A 27,891-nucleotide genomic window follows, 5' to 3' on the forward strand; every position below is an offset into this window, starting at 1 on the left:
AAGCTGTGACATAATCATCTCGTCTTCCCAAATTGTTAAATGGCAAAACTCACATGTCCATCATTCCTACAAAATACCAATTAAGCCAACAGGCAGTAGATCAAAAATACACAATCCAGTCAATTTTATTTAGGTACAAATAAAAAAATGTACAAAAAAAAAAAAAGAATAGAAAGGAACAAATATGAAAACTGTCAATATTGTAAAAGAAAAAGGCATTTGTTAAACAGGTAATTAAAAGCTGAACCGACTAATCTGGAAAACAAAACATCTTGTGATGCCAGGGTATGCATTTACACAAACATGATATTCAATAAGGAAATATTTGGTTTAAAAAGGCAGAGACCTCAAGTGTGGGGAAATGATATAGAATCCACAAAACACATACATTTAGTTTTTCTCCACAAATATCAGTGCTTCAGTCTGATAAGAACAAAAATGAATGCCTACATTTTACCAGTACAGCATTAGCTCAGTGTAGTAGAACACTGACATTAGGATGCATGTGTGAGTTTTCTCTGCATTGTTTTGATACATGAAGTCAGACTGTATTTACATCCTTAAGCTGAGCTTAGAGTGTCTTAGTTTAGTTTTTTTTGTTTCAGGTTTTCATAACAAAGACCAAAAATACACATACATATATTTCAAAAAAACAAAAAACAGAAACGGTCACAACAAACAACTGAGTTGCGTTCACGGTGAGCTTCACATCTTCGCAACTTCACCAAAACACAAGATATTCAGCACAGCAGCGGACTAAAGTGAAGACACCACACAGGACAGAATGGGCACTGTTAATGTACAAATCTGTGGTGTCTTCAGGTAAGTGGATCTTAGAGTGGCCTCATACATGGTGGACGCATATGACAGCACCTGTGTTAAGACATCCAGGCTTCGTCTGCTTACTGTTTGTCCTTTTCTGTCATAGTTTTTCCACTAGTCCCTAAATCTTGTCTTTCAGGCGCAGCTGGTGTGGCTGTAAGTGCTTGTGTTTAGCTCAGTGTCTGCGAGTGCGCTGGGCCCCGGTGCCTGTGGTGGTGACATAGAGAAGAGGGTGGGGCTGCCGGAGCAGAGGTCCTCTCTTCAGGTTATTAATGCTGGCTGTGGAGGACTCGCCATTTGTTCCTATGGAGACAAATGAATTAAATAAGGAGATTGAACCATAAAGAATGTCACTTTCTATCCACTAACAAGGATAACTGGTCACCTGTATGTGTGTGATTGCTGTGGTGAGGCCTGACTTTGGCGATGGGAGGGACCCCTCTGTACTGTGGACGCACCACGGGGGCCTGGGGTTGGCCGTTAACATGAAGATGAGGGTCCGATGTGCTGTCCAGAGGACGAAACCTCTGAGCTGTGATGGCTTTGGTCTGAGGCAGCTGCATGAGAGAGAAGTGAGGAAATGTTAGGACTGAAGCAACAACTTAGATACCAGAGCGCCGATGGTTCTCTCAGCCAAACAAACTGCCATGTGACAAGATCTGTCAAAGCTGTCGTAGAACCAATGACTGGTTTACGGTATGCAGTTGTATCATTTTGGTATTTCACTAAGTTCCAAATGTGACGGTCCAAGAAGTGCGTTTTGAGAGAGCAGCTTGCACTTCATGAGAATTTCAAGTAGCCAAAATCATAGCCACTTGAAATTGGCTACGAATTTGGTCAAAAATGATTTGAGACAAAGGTGGACGGAAACCTTCAAAGATATTTCACACTTCACAATATTTAATAACAAATTAAAATGACTCACTGCTTGACCAGTGACCTCAAAAGATCTTGAGCGTCTTTTCTTGCGACGGGCCTCAAAGTCCACCTCGCGAGGTGTTTGGTTCTTGTTGGCGGCGTGGTGGTTGCGAGGACGTGTCCAGGTCACGTGCAGGCCCGGTCCCTCCCCTGTGCTGCTGGACAGGTTATCATCAGAGGTGGCATGTCTCAGTTCAGGGCTCGGCTGCCTGCCACGCTGCAAGGGTATGCCTCTCGGGGGACCCTCGATTAAAGAGAGGTTGCTTTTCTGCTTTTTGTGGTCTAGGGGAGAGGGGGCAGCAGGTAACCGAAGGACATCCACCTCCAGGGCTTTGGAACGTCGACGGGCTGCTTTTACCACAATGTTCTGAACCCCTTTAAGGATCTGCTGCCGTTCTGTGCAGACATGGTAAAAGAAATATTTTAGGTGAGGGATAAAAGTCGGAATGATTCATATGAAATATCTTCTGCTTGGCTTTCGTTTAAGGTATAAAATATGATTTGTGCCGGAGACGCTATTTTCTGCATCTTCGCAAAGGAATTGCCAAACACTGAGGGCATAGTGATGCATTAACTTGTCTCTTGGTTGGATGATTGCACTGCACTGTTTCATAATTTATCACATTACAATATACCTCAATGTTTTTTATTTAGATTTTATGATAGAGCAACACAAAGAAATCCATGAATGCAGAGAAGAAGAGTCACCACAGCCTCACCGTGTTTTTATGGTGTCTTCAGGGTGTTAATTTTCCGTCACCCATACCGTTTAATATCAAGACAAAATGTGCTACTTTGGTGACCAGAGAACTTCCTTTCATACGTTTAATGGAAGCTGTCTTCTCATTATTTTTGTGAAATCCACAACTACTAGCTCACTAATGTATTAATATTTGAAGTTTTTCCTTCTGCTCAGCCCTCAAATTGTTCCTAGGTCTTCATGAAGCTGTTTGTCCTCTACTGCTCTCTACCAAACCTCCGGGGTCTTCCCAAAACAGCTGGATTCAAACCAAGATTAAAATGAAGAAAAGTAGACGCTTGTCCAGTTGTTCATTTCTGAAGGCAGTTGGTTAAGTAGGTTTGTGTTGCATTCACAATCTTCACCTTCTATATGTTCTGCATGTGATGTGAAGACATTTGCTTGCTGTTTGGGACACTAAAATAAATGAATTGACTCATGTAGCTAATTTGTCTCTCCATACTGTTATATAAGAACAGAACAGGTAGACATTTGAGGGATTGCTGGAATAAATGTTTCATGCTGTGTTTTCACAGAACAATCACCGGAAGTACTTTAATGAACACAGACAAACAAAAAGCTTCTCTGCAGGTGTTAACAAGTCCATAATGAATACCATATGTGATGAAGGATCTTACCATTTCGAGAAATGGTCATATCACCCCCCGCTTCGCTGCTCTCGGGTGATGAGTCCAGTTGGCTGCTGATGCTGTGGCTGAGGTGGCTGTAGCTTGTGAAGCTTTCAGGAGCCAGAGGCTGCAGCTGCAGACGTGAGGATCAGAGGGACTCATTGCGACCAAACATTCACTGCAGTGTTACTTTGATAATATCAGTGTCTTTCCAAAATCAAATCTTGTAGTATATTTTTACTCTGGAGATCCAAAGTTTCTTTTTAAGATTTTAAAAGAGAGAGAAAATCTAAAAGAGGTACAAATCTGTGAGAGCCTAAATGAAACAGAGGGTGGTGCTGTTTAAAAAGGAAAAGAACTGGTCAGACTGCATTCGTGTTTTGAATGTTCCAGAATTGATTTCTGATGTTAAACTCGCATATGATGTAGATGTTAATACACAAAGACGGAAATATTTTAAGTGTTTATTTCTGTAAATTAATTTTCTTAGGAACTCTTGATGTTTATATAAATTGATACAATATGAAACGTTCTCATTTTGAATTGAATCACTGAAATACATAACCTTTTGGAGATCATTTTTGATAACGTAACTGAGAGGTACCTCTCAGGATTTTTACCTGAAACAAAGCAGAGTAGCCGGTGTATAGGAATTGTCCTTACCTCTCTGTTGCCTTTCCCATTTATGTGTATCGGAGGAGGGGTCATTACAGCCGAGTTCTTTATCTGCTTGGCGTGAGGACTGCTTTTAAACACCCTGTCCCTGAGGCAGAGAAAATATGAAATCAAGTCAATGAGTAAATGCACTTTTAAATGCATGTTATGAGTAAAGAATAAGAAAATGATCTCCACTTACGGCTCAGCTTCAGGGAGAATTGGGGGTAAGGTGTGTCTGCGCATTCTGGCTTGACCTCGTCTGTTCTCTGCGAACATGTCGCGTAAGCTCTCCTGGTCGGAATCTACATCCTGTGTGTAATCGCGACCTTGACCCGGCAGAGAGATCTTTGGTAAAGATCCTTCCTGCAAATAAGAATACAGAAAACACCTTCATAATTTGTCCTGTCAGTTTAATTCATGTCTAAGCATCTTAACTAATTGATTCGACATGACACTGTCACCTTGATGGTTTGTCTGTTGGTCACCTTGTCCAAGGCTACAGCTCTCTCCAGCTTCCTCTCATCCAGCTCCCTCATGTACATCTCATATAGTTCCTGGAGGTGTGGCGGTACAAGCAGGCTGTGCTCTGAAACATGCAGAGAGAGACATGTACATGGGTGCTATAAGCTAGTTTTATGAACAGGCATTTAAAGCGTTGCACACTCAGTATGGATGAGTAGCAGAAACTCTCTCAGGATGACTTGTGAGTGCTGAAAACAAATCTTTTAACAACTAACATCCCGATAAAATTGTTTCATCACATGTCTTCTAAAGTGGACATCCACCCGAATGGGGCAGCGGGAAGAGATTGTGTTTCGAGAAACCGAGATTATTTTCTGGCCCGAGATGAAAATTTGATTACTGGCTACTTTAAGTTGTCAAGAATAATCCTGATGGAGCTGTGCTTGAGGCTGAGGCTGCCTGTACCTATACAGTGGCGGTGTGAGGCACGATCAGAAGGAACTGGAAGATTGATCAGGACTATGCCAGTCAACCTTGACTCAAGAAAAAATGTGTTTGGATCTAGGCCCCTGTGCAGTTTTAAACATCTGGGGTTTTTTCGTGTGTGGACAAGTTTTTCTATTCAAGCCATGTCGCCACTCAAGCCTTTGTGCATGAAGTCACAGGGTTGCGATTTCTTTAATTTCTTGTCAGGGTTAATAACCTGAGAAATGCACACAGCACACATGCATTTTTCAACTGACGGCTGAAAAATCTTTAGAAAAATCTTTAGACGAGTTCCACGCAAAGATCAAACGCAGCGTAATGATTTAAAAGTAAATTACCATCTATGAATTGTCTCTGTTGCTGAATGATCTCATCACACAGGTGTCTGTGCTGCTCAAAGCGCTGAACCACAAAGTTTTTCTGCCGGATGACGTTGTCTTTGATCAGAGCGTGGGACTGCATCTCCACGTTCCCGATCTCCAGCTCGTGGACCTTGCAGAGGAGGCAGAGGACTTCGCGTTGCTCCTCTGAGCTCACCCTGCGAGGAAGGAGCTCCTCCAGGCGCCGGGCTCGATCCCGGAGCTCCAGAAACCTCTGCTCCAGCAAACCCTTCAATCAGAGGTTATTTTTATTCAGCATGGGAGAACGTCAGAATGTATTCTAATCCTAGCATTTTGAAGAAGCAAACCTTCTGCTTTTGAATCTTCTTCTGCTCAGCCATGAGGGTGAGTAGGTTTTCCCGAGCCACTGCTACCTCCCGGGTCTCTGTGCTGTCTGGGGGAGACTCTGGGCAATCCGAATCCTTCTCACTTTCGTCTTTATTGACACTTTCCTTCCTTCTTTCTGCACGCCACTTTCTCCTGCGCTTACTCTGCTCCTGCTCCCAGCTAGGGCACATGATATGTGTATATTGTTATAAAGGTTTTTACCAACAGTTGCAGTTACATGTTCTAAAGCTTCCAATAATTCTTTACTTTGAATAGACTTTCTAGTCAAGGAAATTCATAATTAGATTTGCTTCACTGTTAACAGATAATAACATGAGATAGCTACAGAGAAAATACTTGCTGTACACTAATTAATTTAATTAAGCCAGACGAGAGCAAGAATAAGGGTCTATTTGATTTAAACCCCCGGAGAATTGAGAATTATAAATATTAACTGGAAGACAGCTGCTAAAAATGTGACAATCTGGATTGTTAGATTTTAAATGACAGGTGTGCTCTGCGGTGGAAAGAAACAGCAGAAATCCGACTGACTCTGCAATGGTGACGAGGTGTTTAGAGGTGTCGATCTGGATCTCCATGTTGCTGTTCTCCAGCTCAATCAGGCTCTTCCTGATCTTCATCTGCTGTCGGAAAGCATCCAAAAGCTGCTCCCTCAACTCGTCCATCTCTGCTCTGCTCTGCTGGCTGGAGTGGGCTTGGACCTCCGCTGAAAGACAGTGGAAATACAAAGAGAAAGAAAGAAAGGAAGAAAGAAACATGAATACAGTTTTCAACAGATGTTGAGCTATGTGTTTTTTACTCGTTTAAAGTAGAGACGATCAAATTTACCCTGGACGTTTCGGATGTCAGCTCGGTCGGAGCCGACCTGCCGGCTCGCCTGCTCCGCAATCTTCTTTTTGAGCCGCTGGATTTCACAGCGGAGGTCAGAGATGATGTTTGTGTACTGAGCAATGTGGTATGACACATTTATTAGGTTCTTCTTCACCTAAAGCAAACAGTGATGGGAAACAATATGTCTGGGAAAAAAAATCCAATCCACTTCAAGGTGAGCCTTTATTAGAGTGAAATAAATGTTTACCCGTGTACGAATGCTTTTGGCACGGTCAGCATACGTCAGTGTGTTTCGAGACTCCTCGAAAGCTATAGAGGCGGGGCTAATATGGGCTATCATCACCGTTCTGCTGTTCCCACCCAACGAGTCCTGTAATTGAAATATGAGACACATTTTTGTGATTATAAAAGAGTGGCTTAAACATTTTTTGTGTGTTTTACAGGTCCAGTCTTGAGATTTAATACTACTAAATAATGCATTACTGTGAAGTAGGAGAAACATTATAGTTGGTTTTAAAAAATATTTTAACTAAAAATTTGAAAAGTGTGGAAAGCATTTGCATTCTACTCGCCAGAGTCAATCCTCGTAGAAACACAAATGCGCCACACACTTTTCAGATTAGCAGCTCACAATTCTGCACTACTTTGTCTCGGTCTATCAAAGAAGCTTGTTTGAATTCTGTGCAAATGCGTGACGTCTTTTGCTAGGCACTGTATAAAGAAAGGAATCTTTTCTCAACTGCAGTACCTTCAGGAGGCGCGTCAACTTGCTGTCTCGATAGTTGACGTACTTGTTGCCATTTTTGTCACTCAGGGCGTTAATGCAGTTGCCCAAAGCCAGGAGGGAGCGATTGATGTGAGCTCCTTCTTTCAATCGCTGACCTCTATTCTGGGTCTGAAAGAGGCAGAGATCGATGGGTGAGAAAACCTCTGAACTCACAGGTTTTTTTTTTTATCACTTTGTCCCTGTGACAGGGGTCAAATGAAAGCTTTCAGTAAAAGGAGCTAGAGGGAGACTGGGAATAGCAAGCAACAAAAGGCATCCAACTAGTACCAGGGAGATTTCATTTATATGGTGAATACCGTAGAGACGAAAAGTCAAAGAGAAGTCCAAGACTGAACAATTTCACCTCACTTCAGTGAAACACATTTTTCTTACTGAGAGAAAAATAAGACACATACTTCATAAATACATTTGGATTTAGTCACATTTAGATCAAACAAGGATTGTATCATATTTTAAAGCAAGAAAAACAAAAAAGTTATTTTTGATTTTTGAAGTATATAAGTAGTTATGAAATACTTCTCTGAAACAAAACGAGGATTTTGAGTGACGTCCTCCAAAACAGGAAGGCGCTACCAAACACATTGCATCTGAAACTGCAGGGTGAGTCTGAAAAGCCCTCACTATAATCACAGAGCTTGACAGACCTTCATAACTCAAATAAACAGATGTGTGGCTGCATAATGGCAAGAAAAATAAAAAGGATTCAGTGAACCCATTTCCAATGAAAATATTCTAAGCAGGAAAATGGTAATAGATCAGTGCAAGTAAAATGGTGAAAGGAACAGATTTCTCAAATCAGCCTGAGTGACAGGCAGCAACTTTAACTATAATTTGGAGTCCTGCTTGTGGTCAAGGAAGCCTGCAGAACATATAACGAGGATCTCATGCAGGACATCGTGACCGACATCGCCTGCAGGAGAGGATCGGACTAAATGAGAGGATTTACTTCACTTTCGGGATCTAACAAATTGAGAGATTAACTTTTGTTCATAAAGTTGTTGCAAAATGTACTAGGTAATATCTGATCATGTAATTCTACATTATAGCAGTTGGCTCCTCAACTGTGATGTTGCTATGATTGAATGAGAAATTACAACAGCAAAGCAATAAAAAGAATAATTACTAGCTGTTACAGCTGCCCRATAAATTTGATGAAATGGACGCATTAAAGATTATGAAATGGAAGTCGTGTACCAATGACAGTCACTGGGAAAACTCTGAAGTATGATTCACATAAGTGTAATCAAAGTTGACACTACTGATATATGCATTTAATAATCTGAGTGGTTCATGCAGCGTTTTGCAAAAACCACCAGTAGTGCATAACTTTTTCACACAATTGGTAGAATTCATGTTTTTTTTTTTAGGGAGATTAAGGAGGAAATCTGAATAATGGGAGAATAATACAACACTCAATTTGTGAAATCCATTGACACTTGTAGGTGTAACTTCAGAAACTTTGAAGGCTATGAGTACTTTTGCAAGGCACTGTAGTCTCCGTCATAAAATGATGTTCACCTTGAAAAGTGAAATTGCAAAATAAGGCAACGTTGAGGGGAAGCTCCGGTTTAGATGTAGAAGCGTATGCTACGCAGCGCCATGTTCAATCACATGCAAAGAGTAGAAGGACCTTGAATTTTGAACTTAATGTTATCAAAAGATATCTAAACACAAGCACAAAGCGACAAATCCATCCACCTGAGCAGCTCTTTCTGAGCCGGCGAGGTCAATCATGAAAAGCCGAGCGAAGCGGACCTCCTGCAAAACGTCACGACAACGGCTCTGCTGCTTGACGGCAACCTGCAGCACAGCGTGGGAGCGAGACGATGTCTGATTAGCGGCCGTTGGCTCCTGCGTGCGCTGCTTGTTGCCCTTCATTAGCAACTCCATGATCTGAGGAGACACGAGTGAGGCAGTCAGGAGTGTTCATAGGTTTTTAACCGTGCGATAAAACTGCACAGGGTATCCTCTCACCTCCTGGGCGTTGATGGTCGACACTTCCGTGATGCCTGCAACTTGAATCACACCCTTAGAGTCTTCTCTTAGATCCAAGAAACCTGATGATGGGTTCAGCAGGTCTCTGATCATCTCATTGTAGATCTGTAAATATATAGATAGAAATATAAAACATTCTTCAGACAGCATGAATCAGTTGGAATGCGTACATGTAATAAGAATACAATAAGCATTTTTTGTTCTGCAATTCAATTAAATAACAAAACTCAAATTAATTACTGGTACACACAAAAATGGTCTACTACTGTTATTTTTTAAGCATGTGGTGTAGCTGGTTTAATACTACTATATAGAATAGTAATTTAAAAAGATTGATAGATAATCTCAAAAATCAAACAAAAAAAAAATCATCTCTGAGGGGAATGAATCCATAACACATTCAAAGAAGGGATCAAATTCTGGATATTTATCCAGCTGGAGATTTACTCCGGATCAATCAATTTTTTTACGCATTGAAAACATTTTATAATCAAATATTTCGATAAGGCCAAACTCAATAGCAAGCTGTACCAGCATTTCTGCAAACTAGAAGAACAGGATAAAATGGTTTCTTTAATATAAATGTTTAAAATATAATCCAAGTTGATTTAAGGTTTTAATATCATTAAACAATTCCTTAGTGTCTCTCTTGAGATTAAAGGCATAGTTTGAATGGCATAAAATTAGATATTTATAATTAAGTTTGAAAAGAGAGTTTGGGAAAACGAAAACAGAGAAGAGAAGTTTTCAAGTAACGTTAGACATCTAAAGATGTGAACCAGAACATCCAAAGTTAGAACAGAAAAGCATAAATTTTTTGTGACTCATTAAGTTAGAGAGAAAATGTTAACAAACTACCACTGTTGGGGGAAAAAAAAAAACATCTCCTGGATGGAACCATTTTTCCATTCAAGGCTCCAGACAAGAAAAAAGACAACCAATAAACAAGAACGACTAACAACATACTTATATATAACAATAACAACTACAAAACCACTGAAAAGGACATGGGACAGATTAAAACAAGATGAGCCAAACAAAATTTTTGGAAAAGTTTGTCATTAGCTGAAAGTCTCAAACATCAAACTTGAGAGGAATTAGTGATTTAAAAATTTTTTTTTCTAAATATAATGTATCATATCATGTCAGGGTTTTCTTTTTTCTTTTTATCAGAATGGAGTTACTGACAAAAATAAACAGTTAAAATTTATCCAGGATCCGGGTGTGATACTGTTATCACACCAGTGTAAGAACATTTTGGTCAATGATAAAATAATTTAAACCTTTCAAGACACATTCAGTTGAAAGCCGAAACAAGATCCTGAAAAGTGACCACAGGATGACAGGCTGAAATTTTAGGACAAACTTACTGCCAAACTCACTCTTAGCCAAAAGTATACTATAGCAGTATGCTGTCATTCACACTGACATCTTAATATCGGCTATGTTATTTTTTACTTCCCCAGCTCTCACTTCAGATAGAGCGTAAAAGAGCTTGGGGTATAACATGATGCTACCAGCTCTGAAAGGTGTGCTCAGTAGACAACTTAGAAGTTTAAATCAGATATCAGATATTGCATTCTGAAATAAATGAGGAAGAACTGTAGGATGTATTGGTGTGTTCCTGTACATGTGCTGTAGTGACTGCACACGTGACAAAAAGCGAGAGCCAAACAAGAGAAGCAACAGACGCGTGCACTTTGCTCAATTCATCCATAAAATGCCATTTAACCTCTTCGCTATGAGGCGGCGGCAGTAACAGATTGCTCCCTGGAAACAGCAAACACACACGCCTCACACATGCAGTCATTTGAGGATTCAAAGTCGCAAAACGAACGCAGGTCAGAGAGCTTGTTCTACATGCAGTTTCTGACATTTTGATGGAAAAGAATGTCACTCCCACCCACTCAACGAGAAACTAAAAAGCTATGCGGCAATAAATTTGTCCCTTAGTGTTCATAATGACAGCGGCTGGCAGTGAAAACAAAAGCCGCAATTTTGATGCCAAATGCAAAAACCCCTCCAATAGGCTGAAATTGTGCGAGACAAGTGCTTTATTTGTGCCACTTTGATTTTCAGTTGAAGGCTGACTGCTCTTAGTATCCAGAACTTTGTCATTAAGTTACTTTTGCTACTCCAATTTATTCTTGACAGCCAGAGAATGGAGCAAATTCTGTTGATACTCTACAGTAAACATGGCTTCGTTATAAATCCAGTTAGTATTCTATACCTGCTTCCTCAGACAGAATCAAACAGAACTCCAGACTCTGTACAAACGGATTGAAGTGATCGAGGACAAGTAGATGATGGAGAAACAAATAAAAACGCTCCAGACAACTGAAATCTCTCAGGCTTGTCAAAAGCCTGTCTAGCTAGTCGCCAGGGTCTTTCACAAGCCTTGAAAATGACATTCACTTGTGTTCAGTCAACATCTGTTATGGAGCTCTTGGATGTATTGGGTTGGATAAGCAATCAAGATGAATTTTGTACAGACCAAACAATACATTTATAGTAACTGTTACTGAAAGAAGGCAGGGTTAAAATATATGAATCCCTGTTGGGGCTAAGGTAATGTCATTATATAACTGTAAAGTTTTTTTGGGACAAGATCAGCATTATTAAAGCAATTACTTTTCATGACAAAAAGTCAAAGTTTGACAACAGGACAAACTCAGGTTTTTGATTATGTTTAGTTCCTTAAAATGCAAAAGAATAAAGCTTTCATCCGATACATGGGAAAAACCAGGATGCATTTTAAATCACAGCGGTACTATTACATTGAATATAACTATTAGTAATTAGGATTTTCTAAATGCCTGACTTAATGTTAGGGTCAAGTTTGGAAATAAAATTAAAACTTTAAAAGATAGCCCGAGATAAACTGATGACACACTTTACTCTTACCTAATTGTCAAGTTATGCTGCCTCTCAGAGCGGGACTGAACGTGCTGCTCCACAGTAAGCTTGCTTACTCGTTTGGACAGTGTTTTTGGTTTGGTAAGTGCAGGTTGTTGAATTATTGTGTTCAACATTTCTTCTTGAAAACAATTGTAGGCTGATTCAACTCTCAGAAGGACAGACGATACAGTGCTTTTGCCACATCTAGATAGGGGTTTTGTATTTTTTCTTTTTATCCTTTTCACAGAGAATGCAGGTGTTCCCAAACTAAACGGGAAGGATATCTCTGTCTGCAGCCCAGATATTCATTCAAGTTCTGAGGCCTGCACTTAGATATTCTCAACACTGGAAAAATACTGAATTTAGCCAAAAAAAAAAAAGAAAAAAAGAAAGAAACATTATTTAAAGGGAGTCTATCGAAGAGTTTTGGATTTATCTTAATGTTTTGAATATTTGTGTCATTTGGGCAAATCAGTTTTTATGTGTTTCTCAAAACTTCATCTAGATTCATTGAGAAACTTCTTTGTATTTCTTGGAAATCCATGTTGTACTAATCCTACAAACTGGTATTTGGAACTGCACTTAAGGGACTAGTATATAACTAATGTTTTTTTTTGGCATTGCTTAACAAATAAAAATCGTTTAGGAAAGGTTTTGGGAAATATTCAGAACACCAAAAAAAGCTCTTCATTGATGGAAGAGAGAAAAAAGCAAAAGAAATGCAATAAACTCTTGCATTTGAAAGGGTCTTTTTATCTTCTTCAGTGCTTATGTCTGAAAATAAGAGACCACTCACAGCATTGTAAAGTTATATTTCTATGACACAAATGAACCAGCTTCATTGTATCTGGTGCTGTTTAGGGAACTAAATGGACAAGTTGAGCTGTTCCTGCTTGTCTTTAATGAGGTGTGAAGCTGAGTCCAGCAGGCACACAGAAAAATGAGCATAATCAGACCCCAGATTCATCCACAGCTAATTACCCACAGACAAATCGAGTCAAAAAAGGGAGAAAAAATCTCTTCAAAGGCACAAGATGACAGAAACAGCAGTTCAGCAAAAGCAACACAAAGAGCGAAACACTTAAGTGTTCAAAGTTGGACATCAAGGACATTGTTTTTGATCATATTTAAGCTTGCAATGATAGCAAAACATTTACAGTTTTTCATAGCATTCATATTAATGTGGGTTAGAATGTGTCAAATCCCAGGACTAAATCCAAAACAGAATGTGTGATACAACTTGAAAAATGACCATTATGCTTTCTGTCCAACGACTTTGAGCTTATTTTCAAAGAAGAAAGGACAAAAATTTCAGTTTGTAAATGTGAACAGCTAAAAGGCACATACCCCCATAAAATTGCAGCTGTAATTCCAGGCACATCTACTTAGCTCTCGGGGGTTCGGAACAAATGGACGTGACACTTCTCAGATTTTTATGCTTAAGTGATTTTGAAAGCTATGTGTTATTCTCTTCCTACTTCCCAAATATGTAGTACTTTGTGTTACTACACATAAATAAAAATCCTAAAACAAATATATGTAAGTTGATGGTTGTAAAATGGGAGTAATGTATCTGAACTTCCTTGCAGATAAAGGACTTACCTCTAGATAGGACATTGACACGCTGTACAGCATGTCATCACTAGTCTCCTCGATGGCACGAAACAAGTCATTCAGTGTGCGAACGTAGATTCCTGGCTCTTTGTCAGTGCCTAACATGGTGTATGTCTTCCCACAACCTGGAATAAAGCATAACATTTTGTTTAAGTGCTAAGTGCAGTTCTTCCCAACTTGTTCTTGTTCTTGAAAAGAACAAGAACAAGACTCATGCACAGGCAAAGCATGAGTCTTTTTTTGTTCTTGTGAAGAACAAAAAAGGGATTTAAGCTCAAGCAATTATTGATTAGTTTTCTCCACAATATGTATATTAAAAGGGTAATATGCAGATTGTGTGCTCCAAGGAGGACAAAGAAATTAATGTTGCTTTGAAAATATCTAATAATTTTTTCCAGCATGGGAAGATTTGCAAGCTTAATGCTTAAAGGGCAGTATGTATTTTTCTAGGCACACAGTGTCATTTTATAGCACAATCAAGTAACTATGTTGGCTTCAGATGTATCTGATGCCTTGAATTTTCTCGTGTCTCTTTAAGACGTTAAAGTTTTTTAACTTTAAGTCAAGTTACAAGTTCACTGTTGCTTATTGACCTATTTTCACTAAACGGTTGCTATTTGAATATCTTCCCTAGCTCAACTAGTCTTTGCCAGCCTAAAAAGTCTTTGTAAGCCTTTTACTTCCACTACAGGCGAAGCATGACTCATTTTCTCATTATACCTTTGCTGAATACAAAAAAATAGATCTCTAAAAGGTTTCACTTCATCTTCCAGCGAGGGTGCTGACTAATTCAGGCTGATCGCATACTGAGGGTCAGCATAATAATACATGCGCTTCGAGAATGACGGCCTGGATGTCTGGCTAGGTCTTGTTGAACACACAGACAGAGTTGAACACAAACCTGTGGGTCCATAGGCAAACACCGTGGCATTGTAGCCTGATATGAGCCCTTCAATGAGCCCTTTGGTTGTAGCGCGGTAAACCTCTTCCTGCAAATGAGGAGGAAAGCAAGAAGAAACAATGATAGGAACAAAAACACATTAAAATGTTGCTCATTTATTTTAGCTTTACTCAGCTTATGATTCAGGTGAGCTCTCTTCTCTAACTAACCTGACTAGCCGAGAAGTCGAACGCCACGTCAAACATGTAAGTCTTCTCCCTGGAGCGATTGGCACGCAGGATGTCATCTGGATCTTCCATAGGGTCCATCAGAACCACCATCTAACAATAATGAGGAATGAAAAAGACTCAGTGAGTGTGGTGTCAAAGCCCACTTTGACATCTGGGTGCCTAATTATCCTTGATGGCGTGTGTCTTTGTCAGTTACACTGTAATGCTGAGCTAATGAGCAAGTTTGATCTTAATTTACTAAACTGATCATTGAAAATTATGTCACATGAATTATCATGGATGAATGACTAAAACATTTAGATGATAGGATGAATACTTATGTCTGCAACAACAACCATTGTCATACCATATTACCTTTTTCTATATTCAGTTTGACCACATTCTACACTTTCCAGATTGAATAGGAATGCTGAATAGATCTCAGTGTAAACATTGAACTTCAAAAGCACGTCTGTAGTGGCGAGTGAAAGGGCTAGTTATTTTCAATGACAGATTTTTTCTCCAAATGTTCTAGTGAATCGCTTTGTATGTGGTGTAAATATGTAAACATCAATGAGACTGCAATGAGACGCGGTACTTAACACAGTCATCAGCAACAGCTGCCTTAATGGTTCGTAACTCATTTGCTTGGAAGATTGCAAATGTGATTAGTTCCTCCAAAAGTACAAACAAGTGCATTCAATTTTCAGTAAATTCAGTCACTGTTGGTATTGTTTTTTTCAGTTTAATAGATGTACTCGACAGTCTCTAAGTAAACCCCCTGAGTATAGACATCACAAATTACTCTTTCACTAATCAAAAGTTCTCTTTCTGATCACGCTGAAAGGATGTTGAATAAAAATGAAAGAACAAATAGAATGAGAGGGCTTAAGAAACAGGACAGATTGTTATTTCTGCAGTTTCCCTTGATTAAAAAGATTTTTAAATCACAGTAAATGTCACATATGACCAAATTTTACAGAAAGAACAGAGAAATCTTATTAAACAAATAAATTGCAAATAGGCATTCCCTTTTTTTCTGATCAAATAACAAAGTTATACACATTATGACATATGGCCTTTCAAAAACAAAAGAAAACTGAATGTCAAACAAAAGTAAAAAAAAAAAAAAGCATCCTTGTGTCAGACACAGCCTTGACAGCACTGGGACACGGCATGTATGCGATTATGAAGAAACTGAAATGTCAAGTTGTTCTGATTGTGCTGCTTGACAGAGCCTTTGTCTAATACGGAACCTTTTGTTTTCTCACCTCTAAAAGCTGCGCACCAGAGAAGTACACTACATATCCAACAAATAAATAAATTAAAAGTGGTGATCAATATCTGTCAGAGTAGGTGCAAGTGAGATGGAATTATTACAGTTAATGGAAGAAACTGCCCTTCATGTGGCGTATGATAGACAACAGGGCCAATAAAAAGAAGGAAGCCTTCTGTCCTCACTTTAGATGCTGCAGAATGATGGGGCAGCTGGGACTTCACCTGGTGTGATTAGCTGGTCAGCTTTGTTCAGCAGCAGACCCTGAGAGTCCTCGGAGCCCTTCTAACACCGAAGCACACGGCCTGTTTGATATGACGCCCTAACCATCGAGCAGCTCACTTTGAAGCCTCTCAATTGAAATTCAAGAGCAGACATTTCACTTCTGATAAACTGACAACAACGCATAAAGGCGGAGGGCCAAGGAAAACTCGCACAGGCTGTAATCAGTAAAAAGGTGAACGGGAGAGGAGGATGTAGCACTTGAGAAAGAGAAAATGAGGAGGGACTGAAAAGACAAAGCAACAACGATTTCAACACAGAAGAAGCAAAGGAGAGAAGCGTGCAGCACTAAGTGGTCTCATTATGGTTTTCTTCCTATTCCTTATGCTTGGAGCTGCAGAGATGAATGAGTTCTAATTTAATGTCACAACAAAAGTTATGAGACCAAAGAGACATTTGTTTTAAAATACAAGGTCAGAAGCTTTTTGGTTTCAGCAAAACCAATATGCTTCACAAACAACAGCATGCCTTTGATAGTACTGCGGAAACTGGATAAAAATTAGACATTAAACATTGAAATTAACTAACCTATGCAACGGTTCAGTACTCAACTAACCCCTCCTGTTCTCTGCTAAAAGTCTTGATTTTATGGTCTCACAATCACAATGAACCACAAATGTGTGCAGATCTCATAGAAAAATGAAAGCTTCCTTTTTCCTTGGCGCCCATAAATTAGGAGTATTTTTTAGTGGCTGAAAAGAGCTTATGGAGAGGGGTTAGAACATTGAAAAAGGGTAAAGAAAATGAGTGTTAGTCATAATCAGTATGATTATTTCCATTTCCTTCAAAAGAATCAAATTCAATATTTGCTGAAATTGTGCAGCCCTACTTCTCAATTTCAGCATATTTTGTGTAAAGTATCAGTATCCCTGAGTTTCCTTAAGGAAGCTGATGAGTATGCAACAGCATTCTTACATAACTGCAAGTGATGCAGGTATCAAATGTCCACACACTTTTGTCTATGTGGATGCTCTGGGGAAAAAAATCACGTGCTACTCAGGGTGTTGATAACACCTCTATTCCCATCTGTCACCTGTGTTTCTTGAGTTACACTGCCTCCACAGCTCCCTCCATGAACATGCACATGTAACAGCTGGTGTATAGGAAGATATAAGATCTCTAATTTTCTTAAGTCCCTTGATAAAACTCTAAGGGGCTGGCTCTGATCACATTGCTTGGACGTCTGGGAATGTGCCCTGGGGATTTAAGGCCAGGAATGAACTGACCTCGCGGAAGTTTTCAACACATGCACATGACCTTTAAAGTACTCTGTGTTCAGTATTAAGAAGCTTCTGAGAAATAAAGTCAAGGGTGAAGTACAGGTCAGGACCTGGTGTTTGGAATTAACATAGAGTTAAGTCATGTAAAGGACAAGGTAAGCTGTGATGATAAAATTCCTACATGTCATTTGCTCATGCAGCTAAATGAAAACACGTGCTATTGGACACGGAGTAAAAATGAAGCATGTCTTCTTTAACAAGCAAATCTGAACAGGCGCAGTGGCATAATCCATGACTCAGTGGATGACAGGAGAACATCACACATTTTATGGCCTTTGGCCAAAAATTAAGTTACTTCAAGCAGTTTGGTGAAAATATGACCTGGCAAAAACAATACTGTGACAGAGTGCTGGTATCCATTTTTTATTTATTTCCTTTGCTATAGTCAGTGCCTGTGAGATGTAAACTAGTGATGAGCAAATGCTACAACCAGTATGAAACTTGGGAGTAGTTTTGTAGAAGAAACTCTTTTTTGGAACTAAATAACGACTTCAACAGAACTAAACATAACTCAAAAGTTATTACTTCCTGTTTTACTTTATAAATCAAGTAGACATCCATTAATTGGAACAAGCACTAATTTGATAATTAAACTCATCCAGGCAGAAAACATGAATGAAGTCCACTGCTGTTGCTACTCTTTCAGGAGCAGTCACTTGTTAGCTGGTTCAGGTTTCAGATCATATTCTCTCAAAGATCAGCAAGATCAAAGCTTTATGAGATAGACGTTAACGAGAATTTTTTGTTTTTGCTGCAAACCAGCTTTCAGTTTTTGTTGATTGCTGACAATCTTCTCTTTGTTGATTTTCTTTCAATTAAACAGGTCAAGTACTGAAAAATCGAATATTTTTTCCCACCCTATAACATGTGAAACAACATAAACTGCAATGCATATTTTTAGTGAATTGTATAATGATTGCATCTATGCATCAATTAAATCCTTCAAGTCCATTTTTTGTTGGATTTAAGAATTACTGCCTCAGACTAAGAACCTTGCGCAATGTTTATTTTTGATGTGCTATGTCCCCACTGCCGCTCCCCCCCCCTCCCAAAGAAAAAGCCCCATAGAAAACCGATATTTTTTTTAACATGAAAAGACAAAACAGGCAAATCTATAGTCCAGATCAGAGACCCTAAAGCATTAAGAAGTGCAACAACGTAAAAAGAGAAGGGACTTCTTGACTCAAAGCCCCAGTGCACATCATGCCTTTCATTTAGATGCAAGTCATGACCCCACTGAACTCTACCCCTGAAGCAAACAAAACAAAGTGGTCATTGCATGTATTTGCACATGGTGGCTTTGAAAAAAAAGCCACTCCTAAAATATTCATATACTTGCGAGACGCCAAAGTCAAACAACAGCTTGCTTATGCACTGACATGAAACCAATTAGTGTGATGGAGTTTTCAAAACACCATAAAAACGCATCGGGGTGCGACGATGCACCGCAGCCACGCCTTTCATGGCTGCTCAACAGTACCTGCTGGCCCGCTCATTAAAGCAGCAGGGATCACTTGGTTGGCCATCCTGCTGATTATAGCGCCGCTCTCACCCACCGTAGATCCATAATTCAAAGCCTGGATGTGGTGAGGTTTCACAAGTCACCCAGCCCTGGGTGCTTTTCTCTGACTCCCTCCAGTGTTATGTGCCAAACAGAAAGCAACAAAAGTCAGAAGATATATGGATAATTGTAAAGGTAGAGGTTCATTACATCTCAACAAAGGCTTGAGTCACTAATAACTTGGTGGTTAGCTGCTGTCACTGGTGCTGCAATGAACAAAACAAGAGACTACATTGTACGCCTGTATTTTAGATGTGCATTTGTACTTCTTTGAGATTAACCATGAAACTGGCTGGTGACTGAAAGCTCGATTTGGCCAAGCTGAAGCTAAAATATCTGATCTTTTTCTAATTTTTTTTTTACTAAATGATATCAGCAGAAGAAGAACTGAATAGTAATATGGCATTGCATAGTATATTATTTTTCTGTGCCGAAATAGTTGCATTACAGAACTTTTGTCCAATTCCATTCGAAAAGATTTCCTGTTTTCAGTACAGTCTGGGCTTTCTCCCCTTGATTGATTGTCTCCAGTAGATTTTTTTACTGGGCCAATCAGCAAACAGAAGGAGAAGTTGTAAATGATGAAGTCGATTTTCTGATCTGCTTTAGAATTGTAGTCTGCTTGTAAATTTAGCAATGGCAGCAATGGAAGTGAACAAAGATGTTCAGTATGGAGCAAAGCATACTGCTCCATACTGAACAGTATGCTTCAGGGGCAGGTTTTTACCAGGCTAGCGTGAAACCAAGACCACAATAGTGTGTTTGAAACAAAAAGTGACTTGTGTCAATAACCCCTGGTGCAAAACATTCCATTAACCCACAAGAGTGGCTGGTGAAAGTATAATTCTGATCCCTTCAGTCAACACACCATAACTTGGGGGGCTACCAAGTCACACTAACAACAGCACTTTTTAGCATAGATGTTCTTACTGCAAGAAGAAGTCTGAAAGGAATAAAGTATATACCAGAAAAGCAAAACAGCAAACTTGGTCTATTCTGAAACATGCAAGATTTGTACATATTGAAAGCATTTAGGAAATTAAAGAGTTAAGGTCATGGTCTACATCCTACTGGGCAGACATGGGTATTTTACAGCATGACCATTTAACGTTAAATGGCAGCACTAGTTTTAACAAATGGAGGATGTTTTAAACAAAACCCAGTCTGTATCAAAGCGATAGAGCCAATCTGTCAATGTACATGCACTGCTGTCAGGTTTTATTGTTTACATTTGTGCCTTGTCTTTATGGCTCTTTCTTTGACTGCCCATAATAAAGCTGTTGAGCATGAATGCGTCACAAAGATTAAAAGCTGTGTTTTGTCCACATGTCACATCTTAACTCTGAGGTCCATCTCTCAGTTCTTTTTTTTTACCAGAGGTCACGGGCCTTTTTCGATATCCAAGTACGTAAGTACGTTATTGTCTTCTTTGCAAGTACCTACCCTACAGTTAAAGGTCTGTTCTTACCAAGGACACAACAACACTGTATGGTAGCTCTCCAATTGGAACAGAATGCATTTATAATGGATACTAATAGAAGAAAATATAGTATTTTGACAGACATTAAATATGCATAAATAATAATAATTATTAATAATAAACTGTCAATATTAAGTGGAACATTTCTAAAAAATAATGGGCAACATTTTTTATCATTGATTATAAAAAGTTTAAAGTAATTAATGGTGGTTTGCCATCTCCTATTACTTTTTCAGATTTTTGTTATCATTGAAGCAAGACTGTGCACTGAAAAATAAAAACTTTTGCTCCCCTCATAAGAATATATGCTTATAAAATATTTAAAATAATAGCAGGTGACAATCTGCTTTTGAGTCATGCAGTTATTTGATTCTTTCCATTATGCCTTAGGTTTGCGGTGGACCTAAAACAAACAAAAACAAACAGGCAGGATATGGATGGAGCAACTGTCTAATCAAAAGCAAATACCATAATAAAAGAAAATGAATAAAGGAAGATGAGGAGACGGACAGATGAAGAAGATAATGGCAGGACATGAGGTTGAGGTTGAAGTGGATCACTGAGAGCTTAGAACTGGAACTCACTGAGCACCAAATAATCCATGTATTATTTTAATCCAACTGAATATTTAGAATTAAAAAAAAGTCTCAGTAATTTGGATGCAGTGATGCATAACAAAAAGTAAAATACAACCCCTACCTAACTTTTTTTGCATTACAGACCACTTGAAGACACTCAGTGTCAAATGAACCGGAAGGAAAAAATAGGTTTCGGATCAGAGACACTTAGGTAAGTCTTGAGACAGCCTGGACTATTACTCTGTACAGCTGATATCCTGTGTCAGCGGACAATGAAACAAAGTTTTCTTTTAATTTAAGGGTAATAAGGGTTGCACAAAAAATAACTATCGCCTGTCATTCTGTCAAAAATTATGGTTTGTTACTTTGGGATTACTTTTTTATTCATTCTTACCAGGGACCCCGGTTAATGCGTCTGTCACTGGCTTGCATTTCATTCACAGAAGATTTGCAACCATGCTTTTACTGTTGTGTCAAGAATATGCCAAAGAACAAACAGTCAAGATCACAAAAAAACCAAACAATCAGGTCCTAGCAGTAACCTGGCAAGGCAACCTTTTAAGCTACCCTTTCAGAAATGCAACCAAAGCTTTGGAAACTCACACTGGGCACAATTGCACTTGGTTATCTGATAGAAATGCTCAAGCCCTGCCCTCTGTGCCCTGACAATGCCACTGAATATCTTGTTTCAGAGACTTGCCAAGATTGGAGGTGTCTGTTGGACCAAAGCATACCTGATACAGTGTGCCTGATTGTAAAGTCTTGTTCTTTAGCTGAAGTGACGTAGGATGTCTGGCCGTTGCGACTGAATGCCAAACTGGTGCTGTCAGACCAGGGTTGTTGTAATTCCAACTCTGACACTTGATAACAAATGTAGAGGGAGTTTTAAACTTTTGTGTAATGCAACAGGAGAATTAGAAAATAACTAATTCTTTGTCTAAAGACTAAGAACTAGAGGAACGCGTTCTGTTCCTTTTCTTCCTACCTTCTTTGATCAGTATGCATGTGCATTACTATGTGAAACAAGAACGATTGATTAAAACAATAGGACATAACATATATCAAGCATTAATTGTAATGCCACAGTTTCTTCTTGTTTTCTTATTTCTTTTTGTGAGTACAAATTATACACAGGAGTTTTCAGAAATGACTTTCTTGTAGGTAAAGTATGTTTGGTTAATCCCTAGCTTTGTTGTTACCAACTCATTTTGTGTCATTATACACAAGCATTCAGAGACTGGAAGAAAAGCTCAGTAACTGGACGCTGGAGTGTAGGTTGGTCGTAAGGTGAGAGGTGACTTCAAGGCCAGGGGCATCGACTACCCACAAAAGACAAAGAGAGGCACTCTTCTCCATCCTAAATTGGGTACAGTTTCACCCCAAATGTGTTGTTATTCAAGAACAGCCTTTGCAGCAGCAAATCTTGCAGTAAGAAAAGTTTATTTAGGGGGGGATTTTATATTTTTGACCAAGTTTAGGTCAACCTTTGATGGTGTACGAATGATTTCGTATGTGTTGGTATTGAGGAAGAGCTGCATGGACTATTTTTAGGGCACACCCAACTTGAGGAATGAGCCATGCCAGGCAGTATCTGCTCAAGAAGCATAAGTGACATGTGCTATTATCTTTAAACACCATAAAACATAGGTACTGGAATTGACTATTGCATAGTTAATTCCAATGGAAAAAAGTTTAAGATATTATTCCCTGCTATCTAGAGTACTGTTTTAAATGAAAGCAGGGTTTTTCAAAACAGTTGATTCTGATGTTATTTAATACAAACAGATGTATATGTATCATTTTAGAGAACATAAACATACAAACTCTGCTCTTCCACTAATACAATAATTCTGATGACCAGCACTTTTTTTATTTGTCCAGTCTGACTGTCTTCTGTTTGCTATAATAGACTAAAAGGAAGAATAACACATGTTGAATCAGGTAATAATACCCTTTTCAGATGAAGGTGACAAGCTGCTCAACTATCCATTTAGTGGAGTGTCAAGTTAACATCACGCTCCTGCTCACATGTAATAACTGTAATAACAAATCGGTGCTGAACAGCATGTTATTTCAGGCCTTTTAGTCCATTTTATCCCATCAGGCATAACAGAAAGGAGGATGTCAGTGTAAAACGTAAAAGAAACCATTACCAGTTTTAAGACTTTTACTGCTGTGCAACACAACGGACTTTTCAGAGGATTTAGGTTAGAACATACAGTGTTCTCTTCAAAATCCAGAGGCATAATTTAAATGTCAGAGAAATAAAAATGAAATCATTAACAAGTAGAGAATTTTGCGAATGCTGTTCTTTGTAAAATGAACCACAGTTTGATGAAATGTCCAGGTTGATTTTTATTGGGAAAAAATGCAAATCAAATCACACTGACAGTAAGGTTAAAATGAAAATTTAGGATGTTAACAAAAGTTACAATGTCTAGAAGCGCCACACACCAAATTGGGCTTTCTACACATCAGTTGGGTACATAAAACCAAAAATTACAACTCCATTCTGGGACTAGAAGTTATTTTATGAATTAAAAAGGTTGAGAGTCACTTCTATAAAAGGTAATATATTTATTTTATTGGCCAATGCATTCTCAGAGTCTGCAGTTTCCTTCTACGGTAACAGCTTTTGTCCAAGATAAATAACCAGTAAATTTACTAATCTCTGTTCTATATGGTGTAAATGTCAGAGGTGTAAAACAGACGAGGCAGCCAATCACCAGGACCGGACATAAAAAAGATATTTATGCATTTTCATCACAAACTGAATGTTTTTCAGGTTTCTCTGGAAACTTGCTGAAAAACAGCATTCCTATTGAAGCACAGCTTCTCATGTTAGCACTACTAAACAGTGAACGATAATTGAGAAGCAGATTCAAAGAGCTTTCCCTCCACAGCTCTGAAGCTCTGGGTTCATGGGTATTAAAACCCCCAAGCACATTATTTTATAAGACTAAATACAGAATTCAACATACTTGCTTCAAGTTGCAATTTAATTTAGAGGTTATATTTGTACTGTGGCAAGAAAAAGTGCTTGCCCACTGACAGATTTTTTATTTTTCTTGATTTGTTTCACTTACATGCAACACTTTGCAGTAATACTTGTCATCAAGTGTTAAATAAACTGTAATGGGTCTTTTGTATAAATTTTGGGCCATTCACCTTGGCAAAAACAAACGATTTGTGCAGAGCCTGACTGATTAAATGCTGCACGTATTCATGCAGAAGGCAGGCCAGGGACTCTTCATTCAATGCAATTTAGATAAAAACAGTTGTAACTTTTTCTAAAAAACTTCATGACAAAACAAATGTGTCAAGAATGGGATATCATTAGTTTCACAAGTTTTATAGGCATACAGGCAAATGATCTGTACTATTGAAAGAAGTTTGGCTGCACGGTGGAACAATTAGTAGCACTGTTGTCTTGCAGTAAGAAGATCCAGGGTTCAAATCCCATGGTTCTGCATGGAATTTACAAGGTGTCTCTGTGGATACTGAGTGTACAACCATGAATTTTAGGTTAACTAGTCTATAAAATTTCTCTTGGCTTTGTCTGCACACATGGTTGCTCATTCTGTGTCTTTCTATCTTTTTCTGTTTCAGACTGGCAAACTGTCCAGGATGTACCCTGCCTCTGAGCCAATGGCTGATGGGATAAAAAGCAGGCATTGTTCAGTCCCTTTTACAAAAAGTTACAGTGCTGTTCTTCTGACATGATGAAGTGCCAGAATGATGGGAATATTGGTTAAAGGAACTGAATTCACTTGAACTAGGGGGGTGAGGAGGATAAAAGGATAAAAGTAACTCTTCAGGCTCCTAAAGATTAAATGGAAAAAAGAAAATCAGAACACTAATTAATATCCCACAAAAAATACTTTAAGTGTATAGATATTTTGTATTAATTCTTCTTCCATGTCAAGATGAGCTGATATTTGTGGTAATGAAACCTTCATACAATGATAGGAAGAAAAAAAACATGTTATTATGACTGAGACATTAAACAAACCCCTTTGGGAGTTAAATCCCTTTAGATTCATAAAACAACATGTACGTGCTCTTTTGTTTTTTTTTTAATAGAAACATTGTGCAGCAAAGAGTTGTGTTTATTTCCTTACCAAATTTCTGTCAACGCTGTTCATAAACATCACATTTTCATATGTTATTTAAAATATTGATCAAATTTAATTTCAGTTTTCACTTAAAATTTAGTTTTTTTTATTTTCAGAAAAGTATCAAGTGAGCATTTATTGACTTATTTTCTCTTTTGGTGTTTTATCAGTAACAAAGAAATCCAGGTTTTACACCATAGGGATGGGACATCTATTGCCCTGCGGCTACTGCCAAAGAGGTATTAGGTGGCAGCAGAGTCAGGGAACAATGTGCTCTTCTTCTCATAGAGAAAGAAAGAAAAAAATGGAGTAAAGGAACATAAATACATTTTTCTACATTTGACATTACCCAGTTTAATCTTTTTGTGTTATAAGTTTTATCCAACTTAAATAGAAAACCATGCCATGCTTTCATAATGTGTGACATAACACTAAGAGGATGACATTAATACCCTGAAAGGGAGTTCCTTCTGTTTCCTCACTCACTTGGGCTGAATGCTGTCAGGTTTTACACAACTTAAAAATTGGTTAAGTCTGATGTTGTATTAAAGCGTTGTATTTAGGCCAATTTCTAACATACTTTAAATTAAGGATTGTGATTTATTTAAATGCTGTTATCTCATCACACAAAATACCAGTGGGAAAAGACAGTTAGCAGTGTTTGTTGGCTGTAATTGCAAACATATTTTTCACAGATTATTGAGAAGGGTAAAATAAGTTCTAAATGACATTTTTTAAAATAAAATGTAAACAGAAAGTAGACTTCTTTTACATTGCCATTATATTTTGAGAGATGCCGGTCAGAAAAAAACACAAAAAAACAGTCTTGATTCAATTTAAATAATTTTCACTCTAAATCTGTATAATGTAGAGGAGAAGTAAAATTTTAACTTATTATGCTCCGCTGAAAGATTTACCAGCAGCATTAAAGCATCTCTATTGCGATCTATAGGAGACATTTCTACAATTGTTGCTCTTTTCCAATCATCACACTCTAGGTTTTGTTTTATAACAGAATGTCAGGTTGGTCCTTTCAAGCTCCTAGTGGAATTTGATTCATAATGTATCCATAATGGTCTGAGAGATTGCTGACCAATATTAGCTTTCCATTTATTAAAGGTGACACACCTATGGATAATCTAAGCTTCCTGCTTAGAGGTATTAAATACCCAGAAATATTGCTCATGATTCTTCTCAGAAAGGACACCCACTCAGATTTCTCTATTGCAAATAAAAGAGACAACATGCTTTGTTTAGCTAATGACAGGAATATATAAAACTTTCTGGGTTGTTTCCTCCTCTCCTCCCCCCTGTGGACTGGAACGCCTCAAAAGATGGCTAAGGGCAAAGTATGGTGGAAATGACTCAAAGCCGCTTCAGCTTGATGGCTTTATCTGCTCACTTGTTTTGTTACATTATCTTGTGGCTGCAATAAAAATCCAGCTTCATACATCAAAACTGCTGCTGTGACTCAAAAAGGTTTAAGTTGTATATCAGGAGTGACAATATGGCTACTCAAGCATCTATTGTCCTTCAGAGGCCACCGTAATAAGCTGCTACGCTTATTATGGTCTGACCTAGACCAAGCCTTTTAAAGCAGGAAGGCCACTGAGATGGACCACATATGCAAGACACACAAACAGGGACAGACATGCCCACAGTGGCTGTTTTTCCAAAAGAGACTTAAGAGGGATGTGCAGAGATCTGAGGAGTCAGGAAAGGAATGCCAAAACAAGGAGGTTGAGTACAGGACGCCAAGATTATCTGCTTTCTAGGACAGACGGGTAAGCCGGGTCAACAAATTAACCCAGTTTTTGAAGAAAGTTTAACTAAATTTGTCAATCAAAATGCACCTCTCCCTTTCTTGTCATTATTATAGCACAGTCTGTGAGTAAAGAAGTTAAGACTATAATGAGAGCAAGGCTGTTTGTATTTTTCTTTTCCTTCTCTAATTCAGTCAAACAGTCTTGTAAAAAAAACAAAAAACAAGCAAAAAAAAAAAAAAAACACTCCACACAAAAGCTCCCCCTTCTTAGTTATACTCAGATTTCTAAAAGTGTATTGTAATCAAAACTCTACCAACAGAGGTCTAAATAAACTGGGTAAATAAAATGGTGGTAATAAATTATGTTTACTAAGTGTATATTTATGCAAAAACTCTCAAAAGCTCTTTCACATAAACTGAAAAAGTTAAAACAAGGTCTTCAAAGACTCCTATTTAAACATTCTTAAAAAGTCACAATTCATCTGCTGATATCCTAACAAATTATATTGAAATGGTAAAGATGTCATGCTTGCAGATAAGGTCATATACAGCTACATAGACTCCACAGCAAAATACGGAGGTGCTGAACAGGTGGAAATGGTGCAAAATGTCTGTCTTTGCACCAGAAGTGCCTCAACATGTTTCACAATCAGACACATCGTAAGTAACTTCTAATGTGTTAATCATTTAGAATAATGTCCTAAAAATATCCCAGATTTGGAAAAGTTTGTCACTAGTAATAAAACAGTGAACCAATTTTAAAGTTTTACTTCATAGGTAAAAAAAAGTGCCTTGACCATAAATAGAAACAAAAGCACAGAGTCCTGCACAGCTTACTGTGGTCAGCCCTTCTACGTATTATTTTCTGCCTTTATTTT

General features: G+C 38.4%; 1 protein-coding gene across 1 annotated transcript in view; it reads right to left on the reverse strand.

The window, feature by feature from the left end:
- Positions 1 to 107: 107 nt before the first annotated feature.
- The window catches only part of kif19 (kinesin family member 19), a 36,647-nt gene continuing 8,863 nt past the window's right edge, over positions 108 to 27,891 (reverse strand). Inside the window, exons 4-21 of the mRNA XM_008437262.2 lie at positions 14,677 to 14,787; positions 14,468 to 14,555; positions 13,555 to 13,691; positions 9,034 to 9,159; positions 8,758 to 8,952; positions 7,021 to 7,167; positions 6,520 to 6,642; positions 6,270 to 6,426; positions 5,973 to 6,147; positions 5,402 to 5,600; positions 5,052 to 5,322; positions 4,227 to 4,351; positions 3,965 to 4,128; positions 3,772 to 3,871; positions 3,118 to 3,241; positions 1,748 to 2,136; positions 1,208 to 1,379; positions 108 to 1,125 (exon numbers count right to left, since the gene is read on the reverse strand). Coding sequence (XP_008435484.1) covers positions 998 to 1,125; positions 1,208 to 1,379; positions 1,748 to 2,136; positions 3,118 to 3,241; positions 3,772 to 3,871; positions 3,965 to 4,128; positions 4,227 to 4,351; positions 5,052 to 5,322; positions 5,402 to 5,600; positions 5,973 to 6,147; positions 6,270 to 6,426; positions 6,520 to 6,642; positions 7,021 to 7,167; positions 8,758 to 8,952; positions 9,034 to 9,159; positions 13,555 to 13,691; positions 14,468 to 14,555; positions 14,677 to 14,787 — 2,931 coding nt within the window. The 3' untranslated portion in view covers positions 108 to 997. The remainder of the gene's footprint in view (positions 1,126 to 1,207; positions 1,380 to 1,747; positions 2,137 to 3,117; positions 3,242 to 3,771; positions 3,872 to 3,964; positions 4,129 to 4,226; positions 4,352 to 5,051; positions 5,323 to 5,401; positions 5,601 to 5,972; positions 6,148 to 6,269; positions 6,427 to 6,519; positions 6,643 to 7,020; positions 7,168 to 8,757; positions 8,953 to 9,033; positions 9,160 to 13,554; positions 13,692 to 14,467; positions 14,556 to 14,676; positions 14,788 to 27,891) is intronic.

Source organism: Poecilia reticulata, linkage group LG19, assembly GCF_000633615.1.
Source record: "Poecilia reticulata strain Guanapo linkage group LG19, Guppy_female_1.0+MT, whole genome shotgun sequence".
Lineage (NCBI taxonomy): Eukaryota > Metazoa > Chordata > Actinopteri > Cyprinodontiformes > Poeciliidae > Poecilia > Poecilia reticulata.